Consider the following 18,111-nt stretch of genomic DNA (forward strand, 5'->3'; position numbering starts at 1 on the left):
TCAGTCCCCTTTCTTCCCCTGAGAGCTAGAAGCAACTTAATTGTTTTCTGAAACACATATTTTCATACCCTTGCTTTTTTTCTTAACTGTCTTTTAATCTTCTGAATTGTATGTTTGTTTTCTATCTCCAGAGCTTGCTGAGTTGCCTTTGATTCGATTAGATTTCTCCTGCAATAAAATAACAACAATACCAGTTTGTTATAGGAACCTCAGACATCTTCAGACCATCATGTTAGAAAACAACCCTCTCCAGTCCCCCCCTGCACAGGTAAACTGCAGCTACAAAATCAGACGATAAAGTTCAGCTAACGAGGGCAGAACTAAGTTATAAATTGAAGGATTATATTACATATTTGTTATTTAAGAGCAAGAGAACTTTAAATACATTCTATTGTCTACAAGTACTAAATATGTAACACAGCTTGAAAAATCCCTTTTCTTCTTTTTACTGTATTAATAGTCTCTGCTGTGGAATATTACAAAAAAATTCACTAATGTTGGCTTGAATATTTCTGCTTTCAGCAGAGGAGAGAGGAAACTCTGTTAGGCAGGACTAATTTTCTGTCACTCAAATGTCAAAATTTTGACTGAGGCCTCAGTGCTGCAGTTTGCTGATCCACTTTGCAGCAGAGTACTCAAATTGGCCTTTGAGCTAGAAACTGCAATATTGTTAATGACTAATTTGAATTTCAGTGTGGGTATAGGAGCCCCTGAGTATTACAAGTTCTACTGTGAGCTGCTGCATCAGAGTCAAGAGGGGCACTTGCTGAAACTTGTAGTTTCAGTAGGGTTTTACTTTCCTTGTGAAAGCAGAGACAGCTGTTACTGCCTTCATTGGCTATAAATTTGAGCTGGCTTTGGCAGTCTGCCACTACCATTCAAATATGGGCATAGGTGGGATGCATCTGTTCTGATGCCAAGGGTATAAATTCTGGTACTTGTAAATGCTCATGTCTTGTTTGCATGATGAAATTTCAGCATCCAGCTGACAGAATTGCCTGCAGACCAGATGTACTTGGAGGACAGCTTCCATTTGTCTACCACAGGCATCCCATGATGCTCCACTATAGCTGTTCCTCTAAAATGCAGTGATATTGGAATAAAAGATATATTGATTGATGTAAATGTGCTCATTTATTATTATTCTCAACTACATCTTGAATGTCTGTAGTGTATTTTGAAAATATATTGTCAAATTATACTTACTTGATTTTTTTTTTGAAGATATGTATAAAAGGAAAAATTCATATATTTAAATACCTGAACATAGAAGCATGCAAGATAGCGCCAGACTTGCCTGATTATGATAGGAGACCCATGGGATTTGGATCATGGTAAGTTTTGCACAAGCCACTTTTAATGGCATTCAGGAAAATTTTGTCAGTCCACCTTGAGTTTATTAAAAAAAAAAACAGATCAAGGATTGTTCTTTAGCAGGTGCATTGAGGAGGCTTTAAAAAATTTTGTTTATGGTATTTCATGGTGCATTCTAGTAAGGTACCAGTGTGTAAGAACTGAGAAGTGGTTCAGGAGATGACTTGGGCAGGGTCATGGCAAAGGCAGAGTCAGAGCTGATATGCAGTAAAAAGAGAATAATAATAAACAATACAGGGGGTATGCTCCTGTGTTGTTAACATCTATGTTCAATTTACAAGATCTTAATATTTTCCACAGACTTACTGAATCATATCCCAGCTGTGATTTTTAACCTTTTGTACAGAATTTTATAACGGCTGTGCTCAAACCGCAGGTGTAAATGCTGATCTCCACCCCGTTAGCAAACTGTTATTTCTGGCAAGCTGTCACTTGGCACTGCTGCTTGGCATTGTAACACAAATATTGGAACAGTCAGCCATATCAGCTGCTAAATTAAGATGTCTAGCAAAAACCAGGAGTTGAGATTTATTTCTGTTATGTGATACAGAAGAAAGGCAGTCAGTGAAGTATGAAACTGAATATATATAAAAATCACTTCAGTCATCTTTGAAGGTAGCAATAATGTGTGGAGGAGTAAGTTGCTGAAGGATATACTGCTGCCTTAGCAGCAATAAAACACATATCAGAGGGCTTCACAATAAATCATCATGAGTCAGATTGATGAAGAAGAATTTGCATGAGGAACTGGCAGAGTGATTCCTCATCAGCACTGAATGTCATAAGTTACTGTTCTAGATGAGGTTAGCATATGAGCATGTCAAGGGTTAATCGATTTCCAATACAAGCTGGTGCAGCTGGTTTCTGCATAATATTGAGGATACTGTCCTTCTTCTGGAAGGAAAAGGCTCTAAATGAGAAAATCTTATGATTTGTTTAGCTCTAATATAGTTTGTTAATTTTTAAGAGAAATTCAAAATCAGGTGGGCTGTAGGCTTACTGATTAAAATTGTTGTCTGTAGCTGTATATTGCTCTGGAAATTTTCATAAATTGCTTTTGTGAAATGAGAAGAATTAATATATTTTAATCATAGCTTGAAATTGTAAATGTAAAAACAAGGGCAGAACATCTTCAACTTGTAAAAACAAGTTGAGGATGTTTTCTCTAGAATTTTTACCAGACTCAGCAGTATGAAATGAGCTTCAACTGGCTTTGCCTTAGCTGTATTTCTGTACCCAAGAAGAGATAAGAGTTGGTGGTGGAATTATTTGTTGTACTGTGCTGTTTAGGGCATTTAGTGTTGCAGGTGATTCTTTCCATCTTCATGTAGCTATGGAAGAACTGTCTGTGGACAGAGCACATTTTAGGAGAAAATTGTGGAACGATCCCGTGAAAGAGAAAATCCTCGGTTATTATATTTTTATGTAACTTGAGGTGAAAGAAATAAAATCCTTCAGCTGTGATACAGTTAATATTTCCAGGCAAGGCAAAAGAGCTTTGTGTTTGTTATCTTCAAAGGTGACCAACAGAAATATGCTATCAGTCAATCCTCCTAGACTTGGTTGCTGGTTTATCTGATCAGCTTGGTGTAACACCATGCAGGTTGAGAGTCTGAGTAGTAGAAACTCTTAAAGTTTAAGGAAGTCTGCCATGCTGTCAGTTCACATTTGTCGAACATTTTTAATATCAAGGCTGTTGGTACCGTTAATAAAACAAGATGCTCTGAAACACCATGGCAGGACATGGGTTGGAGGTTCTAGCGCAGCTAATTGAATGGTTTAGCCTTGTCAAATTATATCAAACTGTTTAACTAGAGTGAATCTCTATGCTTCAGTCCTTTTCTAAACATAAGCTATGTGAAATTTATCTTGTAGCAAGTTCTGTTCAGCTGCAGCAAGCCAGTCTCATTTGCAGCAGTGAAACTCAGAGCAGCTCAGGTTGGTGCTGGAGGGAATGAGACTGAGAGGAGGCAGAACTGTCAAAGCTGTGTAGCAGTTGTTGGCAGACTGGCACAGTCTGGAGCTAGAAGGTTTAAAATACCAAGTACCCATGGGTGAACCAGTGTAGTGAATATTCTGGGACTTGGGCAACTGTTCTTGCTTACAGGAGGTAAAGATACAGGTTTTAGTGTGACATGGAAATGGCAGCAAGAACTGGCTTTCATTGTTGGTCTTAGCAGGCATTTGGCTTCTCATCCTTTGATTTCAAGCTTTACATAGCTTCCTGTAAGCTGTAGTTACCCCAAAATGGTCTGATCTCTCCAAATGCTTAATGTGGCTTAATTGTTCCTTTGTGGCTTGTTGGTCAGGGAGGAATAAAAATCCCAAGTCTCAGCTGATTTCAGGATGGCTGCTGTATGATTATAAATGTGTGAAGTGTGTAGCATTGAATAGATGGGTTTTGTTGTGAGAGTTAGGAAGACAGATAGGAACTTTGTTGTTAAAAAGGAGAAGTCCTGGGCACAGTGTTTATGTATTTTTGAGCTTCCAGCTAACTTTAGTGTTGGATGTAAAGCTTTTCAAATTCTCCAATTGAAAAGGCAGGCTAAAAGAAAATTTGTATCAAAACACTTCCTCATTTTTGAGCTCCTTAATTTGTAGTAATTGTTCAATTTACAGCAGGGTGCTCAGGAAATGCTGAAAATATTGATTCATTTAAAATGGAATTCTATTGCAGATGGATTTTTCTTTTTTCCATGTTGTAAAAATATATGTGAGTTCTACGAACTGTTAGTATAATTATGGTTCTATTGTCAGTTACTCAAATTAGTAGCTCTTTAACTACATTGGGTGACTTCATAGTAATTCTTTTTTCTTCTCACCCAGAAGAAAGGAGTTGGTTTTTTCTTTGGCTTTTTTCCTTTCTGATGGTTTATTATGCAGATAATCTTTCTGTTCAAATACAGGGCCGTAAAAGTGGATTTGAGTTAGTCAAAACTCTGTGCAGATGCAAGAGCTTGTCTTTTAGTCTACATCTGCATAGAAACAGATGCATAGCTTAATGTGTCTCATCTGTAGCCTCCATCCCTCCTGGTACTTCTTTGCTATTTCATGTCTGTCTGAAAACTAAAATAGGCCTTGAGAGTAGTCTGTCAGTCTTTAATAATAATAATAATAATAATAATAATAATAATTTGAAAATAAGTATTTCCTGAAAGTGGAATTTCAGAGGGAGCAGCAACTTGAGAGCAGTGCCACTGAGAAAATGACCTGCAATTCAGTTACGATGGGGTGAAGCAATTAGCTTCCTGAAATTCATTCCTCCTTGTGCATTATGTAGTAATTACTGCTGCAGTTCTCCCTGGGGCATCGAGTGCCAATAGGACAGTTGAGCCATTGTGAAATGCCATCTGCAGTGGATCAGACAAGTCCCATTGTCTCTTTTACTGTAGCTATCTGCAGCAGTTGCCAGAGTTGACATCTGTGATGGCTATACTGCTGAATGACGTAGTTTCTAAGCCCAGAAATTTAAAGAACTGTATTCCTCTTTGGTTATATGTATTGTAACACTGGGCACATGTCTAATGCCTTTGTCTAGACATGTCATTGACAAAGCTCTGTAAATGAGAACTGTACTTCTACAGTTATTACATTGTGATGTATCTGAAATATTGTTACTTACTGCAGTTTCTTATGTAATTATGACACAGAAGACATTTATGTAATATTTTATGTATGACACTTAGGTAATTACTCAAAACTGCATAGTTTTGAGTAAAAGTAGTAGATTCTGTATTTTTAGTGATTTTGTACATATTTATGCTTATTTATGTAAAAGTTTGTTTGACAGTGGTTTTCAGCCAAAATATATGAGTCGTAGAAAATGAAAGTTTGACTTGCTAAACAGAGAAATATGAGACCAGTTTGCAGTTTGCTTTGTCATAATTTCTCTTTGGGAAATGTTTGAAGAGTGGATCTCTCCTTTGAATCAGCTCAGAGGGCCGGGCAGTGGCAGGTGACAGCTGACTGACAGGGGTGGTGAGCTGTCAGCATGTACCTCCTGCTCTGTTGTAGCAAATGCAGCATGAGGTTTTCAGACATGCTGAGCTTGTGAACACGCTGAAAGTGTGCTTGGTGGCTTATTCTGCTGTTGTTGTGTAATGGCTGAGAAGCTTTTGGTGGTGTTTCTATCACAGTAACTAAAACTGTGTGTTTGACAGCCACGAGGAGCTCTATTCCAGTCGTCCATATGGGGCACTCGATTCTGGCTTCAATAGTGTGGACAGTGGAGACAAAAGATGGTCAGGGAATGAAGTAAGTGTTGCAGCTTTATTTTTGTTGACTGCAGTATTGTACAGTAAAGATAACTAAATGTATGCATCTGGAAGCACATTCCATGGGTAACATGCATGTGCTAGTGTGCAGGTTGCCTTGAGCCAATATTACTTGTTTTATTGGAGAAAAAGTAAGGCTAATTTTATATGGGACAGACCCCAGGTTGGAAGTACTAACAGAAATGTATAAAACAGTGCATGAGAGGTTAATTTACAGGAGCATAAAAAATGAGAAAAATAGGGTTCCTCGTTTTAAAAACTTTGTAACAGTATCAAATTACAATGCTGAGTCAACTCTAATTTTTCATGAAAAAGATGTTTCAATAAAATAAATCTGAACATGAATATTCAGCTTTGGAAATCAGCTGGAAATTTGTCTTATTCCTTTGTTTAAAAGGAGCTATTTACAAGGAGGAAAATAGGATCTCTTAGCAGAAAGATTGTCAATTATTATTGCCAGGAAGAAGTTCCCTTTTCCTCTTGGAGCAACTAGAAAATAGACAAGACCTAAAGTCACAATGACCTTTACTCCATACTTGCACTCCCAACTTGATTTTAGAGAATGTGCTAGGATTTTCCATCCTGGGATGTTTTCAGTCATGTGCAGGTACTGCAATCAAAACTGTAGGTAGCTGGTTTCTAAAGAAAGCTCAGCTCTGTTTTTTTAAAACAATACATTATAGCTGTCTTTTGCTTTAAATTAGTGTGTTTTGTGGTTGTAAAACAGGGCAATTGAAATACAAATCAAGGACAAATCAAGAAGTAGTAGATTACAAAATTATGTTTCTGAGGAGAAATATTTCTAGACTTCACTGTTTGTTTTCCAAAGCCAACAGATGAGTTCTCAGATCTCCCATTACGTGTGGCAGAGTTCACCAAAGAGCAGAGACTGAGAAGAGAAAGTCAGTACCAAGAAAACAGAGGGAGTGCAGTTGTAATTAATGGTGGAGGTAAGTAGTGACTTTTGGCTAACAGTATTTATTGTTATCATTATTAAAGTTTCAGAATGTCTCCTACAGATAGTAGCTTGTTTAAAGAGGAAAAAAACCAGAAAGGTTTAGGTGGAATTACACAAAAGCAATGTTGTGAAAACTAAAAATACTGTTGTTTTAAGGATGTTAAAGGCAAAATCAAATAACAGCAGAATTGGTATTTTCTTGAAAACTTTGTCAGCTTTTGGCTGTGTCCTATGTTAAAGTCTCAACTGCTTCAAATGGTATTTTGGAATATTGAATTTCAGTGCATGGTTGCTGTTTGAGCTTCTGGGGAAAATTTACTGCAGCAGTAAATTGTCAGTGCTCTGTGCTGACTGCTGTCAGAACAGGATGAGCAGTTTTGTCAGGGAATTTTATATTTCCGACTGGCACTAGTGTCTCATTGCAGTTTTGGGTTTTAATCCAAACTTTAATATCATCCAGGAGGGGCTGGTGTTTGTGAGTGGCAGTGCTTTGTTGTGCTTTCTCATTTGGTGTCCTGCAGTCTCACAGGATCACCTTCATAGCTGTTCAAGAGGTGATCATGCTTTCCATGTTTCTTGATCTCCAGTCCTCTTTCATTTTAACTGCCAGAAATCTGCTGCTACCAGTGTCTCCTTTTGTTTATATGCCTTAATTTTAACAATGTTTCAGGTTTGTTTTTTCAATCATTCCTTCTTCTCCATTGTTCTGCAGTACTTTTTATTAGATCTCTTCTGCATATACTTTGATTCTTTTTCTTTGTCAGCTGCTCCCTGTTTTTCATTTTCCCTGATGGCTACAGTTAATTTTTTCTAAGTATTGCTCTTCCCAGCTACGTCTAATGTCCTATGCCCAGCTCCCACTTTTTCTTCTCTCCTCTCTCCTCTTCCTATCGTTATCTTTTGCCATCTTCTTTTCTTGGTCTTAGTCTTCTGTGCCACAATTTTTTATTTTTTTTGTAACCTTCTAGAAATATCTGAAACTTTTTAGTTAGCTCAAGGTCTTTCACACATTAATGGGGAAAAAACTATTTTCAAACAGTTACATTCTAGCAGTTAGAAGAATTGAAGACATGGTGTCATGGGGAGCGTTGGGCAGCCTTAATAACAGGTAGTGCTGCCAGCTCTGCCTCCAAAACTAACTTTATTTTGTTCTTTGGCTTTTGCACACCAGGGATTTCAAAATGCCTAGCAGACTTTGAAGCTGGAGCATGATCAGTTCATGAGTAGGTGTGTCTGAGAGGGGCACAAACCATAGCATGTGGCTGTCAGAGATCCACATGTTTTGCAGTTTTATGTTCCTAACACAGCTACTAGTATCTTTCACATTTTTCTGTATTATAATTTTTATTATCATCATCATGATTTAATAAGCAAGCCTGGAAAGAAGGGAAGTTTGGGTTTTTGGGGTTTTTTTAAGATTTGAAACTGAGATGGAAATTTAATGAAGCCACAGTATATAGGAATGTAGTTTTGGATGGTTGTAGTAGCAGAGGGGGTGGCTTTGGCAGTAACAGTTGCTAGATTGTGTGGTGAGGCAAAGAGAAGTCTGTTTTAGACAAGCAGGAAAGGGGCGGGGGAGTAAAGAAGAATGTCTGCAAGAGTCTGGAGCAAGTTTGGGGAGAGTTTTAAGAAAAAAGAAATCTCTAGTGGTCTGAAAGGGAACTTATATTTCCCCTGCATCCCCAGTGCAATATTTTTCACCAGGGGCGTTTGCTCAATGTCATGACTCTCAGAATCCCCGGGCAGAATGTGGAAAAGCAGTGACAAGTGAAAAAATTGCCCTACATAGTATCTCCCACACAAAGAAAAATCAACACCAGCCAGACCGTGCTATTTCTTGCTCTCATTTCAGTGATTCCTAGTTTCTTTTTCATTCTTCTTTTAAAATAAAATTGCAGGTGCTTATATTGTTTTTGAGGAATTTTGTTGTTTTCTGTTGTGTTGTTCATTATTTCCACATACACTTCTTATATTTATTGTATTTGCATCCAGATAACTTAGACGTGCTACTCTCTATTTTGTTGTAGTAGTAACACTAGTAGAAGGATCTGTCATATGCATTCTGATTTTTCTGACAGAGAACCAGGAGAAACTATTCCAAAATATACAAAGGTCATTGTGCAGTCTTGATATTAGCTGAAATACTTTGATATATAGTTTTTGGTTTTGAAAAGGAAATCACAGTATTTACTTTTTCAGTCACTGCAAAAGTATTTGCAGCCAGTAGTATAAAACTGCCTCCTTGATACATGTTCCTCGTTGCTTTATAAAAGGCATAAATTTTACAATTATTTCAAAATTTGTTGATCTAATGTTAGTGGGCCTGACAAAATCCAGGAGCTTTCAGGCTGAGCTTTCCCAGATGGCAGAAAAAGCAGGGCCTTAGCTCCTGACCGTGCTGTATTGCTGGGTTTTGTCCTGTCTCATGGGTTATCTAATTGTGGCTGTTTTCTCTGTGTATGTTTGTCAAGTGGAACACGATCTCGACCAGATTGACTACATTGACAGCTGTGCCACGGAGGAGGAGGAGGAGGAGGTGAGGCAGCCCAAGTGCCAGGACACAGACAGCCTCAGCTCCCAGTTCATGGCCTACATCGACCAGCGGCGCATCTCCAATGAGGTGGGGCTTTCCCTTGTGTTCATGCAGTTCACACACCCCAGCACAGCCCTTGGGAAAACTCTTCCCTGTTAAGTCTTTTAGATGTTACCCTTCTGGAGAGAGTCCTCAGAAACTGAACCTATAGAAACAGATTTTTATCCACATCATGTTTCCTTCTGTGTGCTTCATTAATACCTGTGTACACAGTTACACAGTTCAGTGGCTCACTGTACAGACTACATGAATAACTTGTCTGAAAAAAATCTTTGTGGTTGCTCTGCTTAAACAGTAACTATGGTGCTGTGATTCAGATGTGTCCTTTCAGAGTTCTGTGTGTTTTGAAGGAGAAAGATATTTGCTATTTGAAGAAAGAAAAACAAGGGGATCTTTAGCTTTTATGTAGGAGCTTGGTCCCTATCTTGTGAACCTTTTATTACTGTTTGAACTCAGTCATACAGATATGAGAGATGCATTCATTTTGCAAAGCTCATAAATTCAATATCAGATCACGGAAGCTGAAGCACAGACACAAGAGCAAAACTTTTCTAAGTCAACTGTAGGCAATGCATCCCAAGGACTTCTTGCTGTAGATAGGGAAAGGCATCGCTCAGCATCACAACAGCTATTCCTCAGGGTCTATCTAGTCATAAAAATTAAATTGCTTTTAGCTGAAGGAGTAGTTTCTCTAAAAAGACTGTCCAAAATACTCTACTGCTTAGGAAGGCTGACTGAAATATAGCGGCATGCATGCAGGCAAGGGTGAAAATTGAAACGTTAATCTTGACAAGTTTCTATTTTCTTATATTAACGGTGTCAGTGGAAGTTTTTAAATAACACCAAAGACAATATGTCCCTGTCCCCAATAGGATAAATTACTTCATTGCTCAAATTAAACCAAGAATCTTCTTATTAATCCCATGTTTTGCTTTCTTAGTCTTTCTGGGACCTGTCTTTAGAATGTCATAAAAGACCATCAGCTTCTTTATTCCATATTTCTGAGAATCCAATCTTCACTACTCTACACTTGTAAAGTTAAACTCCAAAAATGTATCTATATTTCAATACAAATTTTATACCTACATGAACTTCTCTGCATGATTCTTAATACTGGAGGGTTTAAACTCTAAAGTTACCAGCATGTATATTTAATCTTGAAACTATTATTTATTTAATTTGGAGAAAAAATAAGAGTGAGCTTGCTTGGTTGGAAATGAACGTCTCTGACTCGTGTTTTGTGCTTTTTGTCAGGTGTTTTAAATACCAGTAGTTACAGATGCAGCTCTACAGAGAAATTGTTTGGCATTAACGTACAGTTTTCTGAATAAATTGCTGGCTTAGTCTTTTGTGGTTTTTTTGCTTAGAGCTCACCAGTAAAGCCTGTATCCATCAGAGAATTTCAGAAAACAGAGGATTCAAGACGACATTTACATCAAAACAGGTAAGAATTACTGTGGCAACAATAATTTTATCCAGAATTTTGGGATGAATGCAGAGCATGTATTTACTGAACATGTTTAGAACATGGCATTGTTTCTGTTGCTTGGCCAGAAGTGTGTATGGCACTTCTTTGATAAGTTACTGCTCCAAATTAGGAATTGGAATTCTTATAATGGCAGTGAGCAAAAGGCATAACTGTTCTATGCCAGTACTTGACTTAAAATCAGTTGGTTAAGGAAATCTGCATAATTAAAGTGCATATTTTTAACTGATTTAATATCTGCTTTTTGTGATTTAATTTGTGCTTTGATTGAATAGTTGATTTAAGCTGTAGTGCAAAGAGGACAAAAGGGATAAAGGTACTTGCAGGAAGGATAGAGATACTATGGAGTATCTGATGTGCCGTGAGGACACATTCTTGGTGGACTCCTGATGGTTTTGATATTGTGGAAGAATAATTTATTTTTAAAAGTACCTTTCTGGGCCATAATCATGAGCCTACACCAGCAGAAGGGATAGAATGGGAATCAATTCTGAAAACAAGTTGTTTATTTTGATGAAGTATGCCCATGCTCTTTAATGATTACTCTTTAATGATTACTTTAATGATTATTGAAGAGAATGCTTATCTGTAAAATAAAGGTCAGAATTGGACAGAGTATCAATGGGGGGTGGTTAGGTTTCTGAAAAGAATTTTGGATGTCTAGTTAAAAAAAATAAGATAAGCAAATAAAAGATAAAAACCCCAAGCAGTTTCTTGCAAATGAAAATTGATAGAACCTTTCTTATACTATTGAAGCATTTCAGTATTCTGTGGACTGGAAGTGAATTTTCAGGGACTCCACAGAAAACCAGCCCAGTTGTACTTGGAATGTTTGGGGGGTGGGGGAGTGGTGGAAAAGACAACTGCTAGTCCTAAGTAGGTCATTACTTATACTGTCAGTCGAAACCAATTTTTAATGGATTCTGAAATGGTACTGAAAGAGCAAATGAAACCAAGATTAGTGTATAAATTTTTCCAGAGTTTTGGCAACATTTTAATAGGCATTCTGAAATGTGCAGAAAATGTGCAGATACAGTAGCTGTACTGATACAAGGGAGGGTAGCTGTTTCAGCATGTGTCAGCGGTCCTTATCCTGTCCACAGGTCAGGTATAAAGTGATAGCAATTCTGCCATGCTCTCCCCCAAAAAAGAGGGCTCTTGGTTTGAAAACTTGATTTTTTGCTTGTTTGTTTACTTCTTTTTTTTTTTAATTTGAGCATTTGTGGTCAACATGGAAATAATTAAACTTTGCAAACCCTGGTTTCCATGATAAATCTGAAGGAAACAGGAGAAGGCTGGTTAGCTGGGGAGAGCTGCTGTTTACATAGACAGATGTTAATGATAAAGGAAGCTGTAGCTCAGTAAGCTATCCAGTGATTTCAGAATTTAACTTGAGGATAGCAGGAAATCTCCATGCTGAAGTAGTTAATCAGCAATCTGAATGAATTGTGGCTTACTATGCTGCAGCAGAGTGAAATTATAAAAGCACTAAAACCAGACCATGTTGTTATTGCCTTCAAAATTGTGTAAAAACAGCCATATGACAAGGAGTATTTTTTGTATTTTAAGCTTGTATTAGTCAAATATTTTATTTTGTGGCAACCACAAGGTGTAAAGTGCTTCCACAGTAATTCTGTGCAAATGCCTTGGCAGCCGGCCTCTTCTTTTTTTTTTTTTTTTTGGAGCCGTTAAAACTCTGAAAGTTGGATGTAACACAGACTTCATCTCAAGAGTACTTATATTAGTTGATTAAATTAAATAAATACAGTTTATGCCTCTGGACAGACTGTGGTTCATTCCTGATGCACCAGAGCTGTGTGTACTCTGCTCTGAACACACTCCTTGGCACTGAGCTGAACCCAGTCCTGTCTGTTCAAAACAGCTCTAAGTAATGGGTTTGTCATGTGCTTCAGTGCTAATTTAAGTAACAGAAGAGACCTGTAACATCTGGGTCTTCCACATCTCATCTCCATGAGGAAAAGGCCCCAAGTGTGCACACAGCCAGCTGGACTGACATTTTTTGGAAATGCATGGTGAAGTGTGTCTGTGTTCCATGGCTGCCCCAGGAGCGAAGGTCGCAGAGTTTAGGCTGTCAAGAGGAAGCTCCTTGATTTCCATCAGCTTTGTTTCTAGGCAGCAGCGTGTCAGGGTACATGCTGTAGGCTGTGGACCTTGGGAATAGTTTCAGTGTTAACAGCTGCCTTCTGGCAAAGAACTGACTGCAGAATTTCTCTCTTATGGTTGATATGATGGATAAGAGCCAGATGGGTTCTTGTTTACCTTGTGACTTTGAGGGCTTGTGTCACTGGCAGTCACCTGATTGGTGAGGTGAGCAGATTTCTGCTGAAAATACACAGGGGTCCTGATGTTTAAAATAATTCTGCTCTTTCCAGAGCAGAATAAGACCTGCAATAACCCAAATATTGTCTTAAAAGAGAGAATCCATCTTTGTGTATTTTTAAGTCATTGTTAATTCAGCAAGTTATGTTTAATTACGAACTACAGTTGTGATCTGACATGGTATCACAATGTGATTTCTTTAGTCCAAATTTCACTTTTTTGATTATCTGAAGCTAATTATTTGGGCATTTCTCTCACAAAAACAGTTGCAATCTAGAGTAGAATTCATCTGACAGTAGTCTATATGCATCAGTGGCCAAATCCCCTTCCACCTGGTGTCTTACCTGCAGGGATACAGATGAATTACGAAGACCCGAAACTCTAAATTTGATGCAAGACAGAGAGCATCAAATACTAAGGAGTTATGTGGACAGGACAGAGAGGTAGGGAAAAAGAAATTGAGTGTTTCTACTGATCCATTTTATTATTTTCCCTTCCCTCAAATAACCATACTATGCAGTTGTTCCTCTAAATGAGGATCATGTGGAAAATTCCTGGTTTGGTTACTCTTAGAGAATGGATATAAAGTACTGAGTATCTCAATGTAGTAGGCCAAGTGTACAACCCCACTGGTACATCTTGTGCCGTAAAAAAATGTTATTACAATTCAGGAGAAGAAATAGAAATGACTCACAAAACCTGTCATTCACAGTGTTAAATCATCATCACAGCTGTTAGTAGACAGTTACTCTTCTGATTTCATCAGCTACATGTGTGTCACTGACAATTCATGTATGCAGAATTTTTGGATTTAAGATTAAAAGTCTACTTACTCTCTGTTTTTGCATTTGTCAGACCCCTGCCTGATTCACCTTATTTTCTCTCGCTGTCAAGTCACCACACCCAGGTAACACATAGAATTTGAATGGTTTTGAATGGGTTTGCTGTGAAACCAAAGTGATGTTCCCCATTAGACGTGGGCTGTTTCTCCATAACCCATGTGCAGCCTCACAGGCTGGTGCCGTGTTTGGTTGCAGGTGCCCGGCGCAGACTCGGAGCTGCAGCGCCGGCACATCGAGCGCACGCGCCGGGAGGCCCAGCTGGCAGCCCTTCAGTACGAGGAGGAGAGGCTGAGAACCAAGCAGATCCAGAGAGAAGCTGTCCTTGACTTTGTTAAGGTGCCTCCTTTTAGTACTTACTTCATACTTTATCTTTTCTAAATCCCTTAATTATAACTAATTGCCATGATAATTACTGCTTGTATGTTGCTCCCGGCACTTTTTAAAGAATTTGGACAAATACCATTTAAGTCCATTAAGTGTTGGTGCTGTAGCTTAACACAGACAAAGCTAGAGCTGAGGAGGAAGATGGAAGATTTACCCAAAATGTGATTGTTGCAAAGAATTCTGATTTTTGCATATTTCACCTCATACTTTCAATTTTCACTTGCATAAATGTGATGGGATTGAGTTAAGAAAGAAGAGGCCTTTATCTGAGAAGGCATAGAGGCAGTTTAATTTTGAAGACAAATTTGGCAGGAAGGAAATAATCATACACACAAAAATATAATGCTGCCTGATCTATTTTGCTATTTTGTGATAATAAAATAAGTTAGTTCTGGGTAAAGCGTGGGTGCAGACCTATGGTGTACATCAGGCACTCACTCTGAACGCTGTGTCTTCACTGTCTCTATCTCTGCACTCATGTCTTCTGCTTAGCATGCCAGTTTATTTATATGATAGTTGATTTAAATTTGTTTTACTGTTTGCTGCTCTGGTCACTTACCTGAATCTTACCATCACAAATTTAAGAAATATTACAGTTAATATTTATTTTGCATTTAGAGTGGTCTGCAGAGAGGCAAAGCATGGTTTATTGCTTATATTTAATGTATAAAGTTAGTCTAGAAAAAGGTCTTAGCTGCCTAAAACTAGGCTTTTCATTAGCAACAACTATTCTTAGGCCCCTGGCACTATTTTGCAGTAAAGCTGCTTATTAAAGATTCAGCTCAGTCTTTTAGTGAAAGATTAAGCTTATAGGATGTGTGTTGTTCATTGATGAGTCTCCTGGGGTTTTGGTTTGGGTTTGATTTTCGGGTATTTTTATTCTGTTTCCTTTGTTGTTCATGACCACTTTATTCTCAGCAGTTAAATTCCTCCCTGAGTTGTATTTTGGGTTTATTGTGCATCTTTAATATGCATAATTTAAATTTTTGCTTGTTTGAATGTGAAATAAAGGCTGATTTTTTACTAATATCAGGGAAGTTTCAGCTCTGTGAACCTAGTGCATGTTCTATTTAAAAAACTGAGACCTCTGTTTTCAAACACTTCTAAGTTATGCTGCTTTGTTGGGAGCTTTTGTTTCTCTGTGACATTATTTTAAGTTTTGTTTTTTCTTTTTCTGTGTAGCAAAAAGCCTCCTTAAGTCCTCAGAAACAAAGTCCAATGGATAGTGAGGTAAGAGTCCAGTAAGAGCATTAGTATGGATATCAGCACTTAAATTCCTAGCTCTCTATCAGAGTTATTTTCCTCATTGGGGAAAAAACCTCAAAATCGGGTTATAGCATAGTTTTTTCACATATTATTAAGCCTTGGGTTGGGGTTTTTTTAATGGGGTCAGCCTAGAATTTTCTTCTGTTCATGTAGATTGCCTGTCCAAAAGTGTGTTGTTTTATTGTTTTTTGTATGTTTTCCTATGTTCTCTGCAGAAAATGCATTTCATATTCTATTCTAACCTACTCCTTGTGAGCAGTACAGTTTATAGTCTAACAGGAGTATTCAGAATATTCAGTCAAGTTACAGTGTTAGAGTCATCCTTCACAAATCAGTTTTCTCCCAGTTTCCTGTTATTAGATCACTAGTTGTTCCAGAAATATTAAGCTTTATTTGAGGGTTGTCAGAAAAAGGAATAAATATTTTTAAAGTTTTTTCCTACTATAGTTTTACAATAATGTAGTATTTATAATCAAAATCAGGTAGTGATTTTGATTATAAATTCACTTGGTAGTGTTAATTAGATCAAAACTTTTAATATTATAACAAATATAATAGTTCTTTAGCAGTGTTTTGCAGCTAACTCTTTTTGTTAGAAAATTAGCAAAACGTGAGGTAATTGAAAGTTTTTTGCTTCTTTTTCTTCTTAATGTTTTTCTATTCTTAATTTATTCTTTTAAAAGGTCCTTTGTTCTACCAGAGTCAGCACTGTGAATGCAGAGTGTTCTGTATTTGCTTGACACAACACAGAAAGCAGAATAATTGATTCCTTAAGTAATGTACCGTTCCTTAAGACTGCACTGTAGTTCCTGGGTCCTGAGGCTGTGTATTCCTACAGAGTTACAGATACTTGGATTGTTTTAAGGGGCCTCACAGTGCTATAAGCAAGCAGTACATGTTCCAAAATGTCTGTCTGTTCACATACCATGTGTTTCTGACATTGTGTGTGTTTCTGACATTGCTCCATCTCTCCCACCTCCCAGTGTCCCTTTCCATCCAGAAGGTCTCAGCATACTGATGATAGTGCCTTGTTAGTGGTAAGATCCTGCACGGAATGGCCTTTTTCTGTGGCAGATTCTAGAGCATAGAAATGACAACATGTAATGATTGTCACAGATTAGAGCAACGTTTTAGACCTAATCTAAATAGCATAAAACATGACCATCTCCTTTGAAAAGTATCCTAGCTGTGAACTGTGATGTTATAAATATGTTGACACTTTTGCTGTCAGACATTTGCTAATAATACAATGATGTTTTTTCCATAAAATAATTAAAGCTTATATTTTATTTGAGAGCAGAAGACAATTACTGATAGTAAAGAACAGTTTCTAAAATGAAAAATTCATCTCTAGTTGTTCTGATTTGATATCTTTGCCATTCAGCTTGCTTCCTAATTGATGTGCTCTTCAGTGTCAAGGAAGCAATTTTACTGCTTAGTACAGCCTTCTGCTTTAACTTGTCTGTGTCCTGCACATGGGGGTTAGAAATACTTGGCACAAGAAAAAAGAGTTCTACTTATGAATGCCACAAATCATGAAATACTCCTCATACAGTTTTATTGTTTATTAATGCAAATGTCTTAAAAATAATCTATTTTGAACACTTATCAAAAATAAAAACAAGTGTGCACATATTTCATGTTTTATGCTATTTCTTTCTTTGTGGCATCTTAGCAATGTAGCATAACTAAAAAAATCTAATTAATGTCATAATCTGTGTCTAGAAAATTAAAAATACACCTGATTTGCCTGCTGTTGCATGACTGCATGCCTAGAATTTATTTTCTTGATTTATGTGCTTCCATTATCTGCCTAAATTTTCTTTAGGCAGTGCTCTTGGTTAGAGTGTCTCTCTCCTGAATGTGTTGGTCAAGATATTTACTGTGTCTTTATTCAGACTTTTTGGGTTTTCTGCTTTTGTAAGACTAGCACTTTGGTGGATGAGGAAGAAAGCTTAAAATGTTAGAGAGAGATTTAATAATCGTGTGGCTGTTTAGAGAAATCACTGTCAATGAGCATATTAAAATGTGCTTCCATAGTTAGGTCATAAAAAGCCCAAGAACATCAGTAGTTTGGATTGAGATGATTCTCTGTTGTCAGTGAATTTGTCTTTGGAACATATTTGAAGATGCCTGTAGGAACCCCATTTCTATTTGATTTTGTGATCACATGACTTTTGTTGTAAATTAAGATACAGAATTTTCAGAAACTACATTGAAACTGGCTTCCATTGCTGTTTGTTACCGTTCTTGTCTTCAGCCAAGTTACAAAAAAAGTGGCCAGGCTGGCAGGGAAGGATTGAAAGCAATAATTTCTCTGTTCATTTTTCTTTTGGTTCATCACATTTTTCAGCAGCACTAAATTATAATAGTATATGAAATGCAGGGGTTCGTGATCTGTAGCTGTCTTCAGTGGTGGAAATCCACACTGTGCCTGATGATCAAATATGCCAGGGCAGCTGTTCTGGCAATTACTGTAACTGAAACATTAGGCCCATACTGGCTCGTGAATTTGTACCATCTTTTGTTTAAAGGTAAAACTTGCTCAACATCAAGGAAATGGTCATCAGATTGCTTTAAAAAATTATTAAGAG

The 18,111-nt window shown here is 37.4% G+C and overlaps 1 protein-coding gene across 16 annotated transcripts in view; it reads left to right on the forward strand.

The window, feature by feature from the left end:
• Positions 1 to 18,111, forward strand: part of LRCH3 (leucine rich repeats and calponin homology domain containing 3) — a 62,582-nt gene that overhangs the window by 26,806 nt on the left and 17,665 nt on the right. For 11 of the 16 annotated variants that reach the window (XR_011680820.1, XR_011680819.1, XM_071437820.1 and 8 more), the window contains exons 5-15: positions 132 to 268; positions 1,225 to 1,334; positions 5,535 to 5,628; positions 6,478 to 6,598; positions 9,078 to 9,226; positions 10,567 to 10,643; positions 13,376 to 13,468; positions 13,881 to 13,932; positions 14,063 to 14,203; positions 15,434 to 15,481; positions 16,501 to 16,554. Coding sequence is in view for 14 of the 16 variants with exons in the window: in XM_071437820.1 (XP_071293921.1) it covers positions 132 to 268; positions 1,225 to 1,334; positions 5,535 to 5,628; positions 6,478 to 6,598; positions 9,078 to 9,226; positions 10,567 to 10,643; positions 13,376 to 13,468; positions 13,881 to 13,932; positions 14,063 to 14,203; positions 15,434 to 15,481; positions 16,501 to 16,554 (1,076 nt within the window). In the remaining 2 variants the exon portion in view is untranslated. The remainder of the gene's footprint in view (positions 1 to 131; positions 269 to 1,224; positions 1,335 to 5,534; positions 5,629 to 6,477; positions 6,599 to 9,077; positions 9,227 to 10,566; positions 10,644 to 13,375; positions 13,469 to 13,880; positions 13,933 to 14,062; positions 14,204 to 15,433; positions 15,482 to 16,500; positions 16,555 to 18,111) is intronic. The other 5 variants (XM_071437822.1, XM_071437827.1, XM_071437831.1 and 2 more) reach the window with 2 other exon arrangements.

The sequence above is a fragment of the Agelaius tricolor genome, unplaced genomic scaffold (assembly GCF_023055355.1).
Source record: "Agelaius tricolor isolate 1412-34295 unplaced genomic scaffold, bAgeTri1.0.p SCAF_12, whole genome shotgun sequence".
Classification (NCBI taxonomy): Eukaryota; Metazoa; Chordata; class Aves; order Passeriformes; family Icteridae; genus Agelaius; species Agelaius tricolor.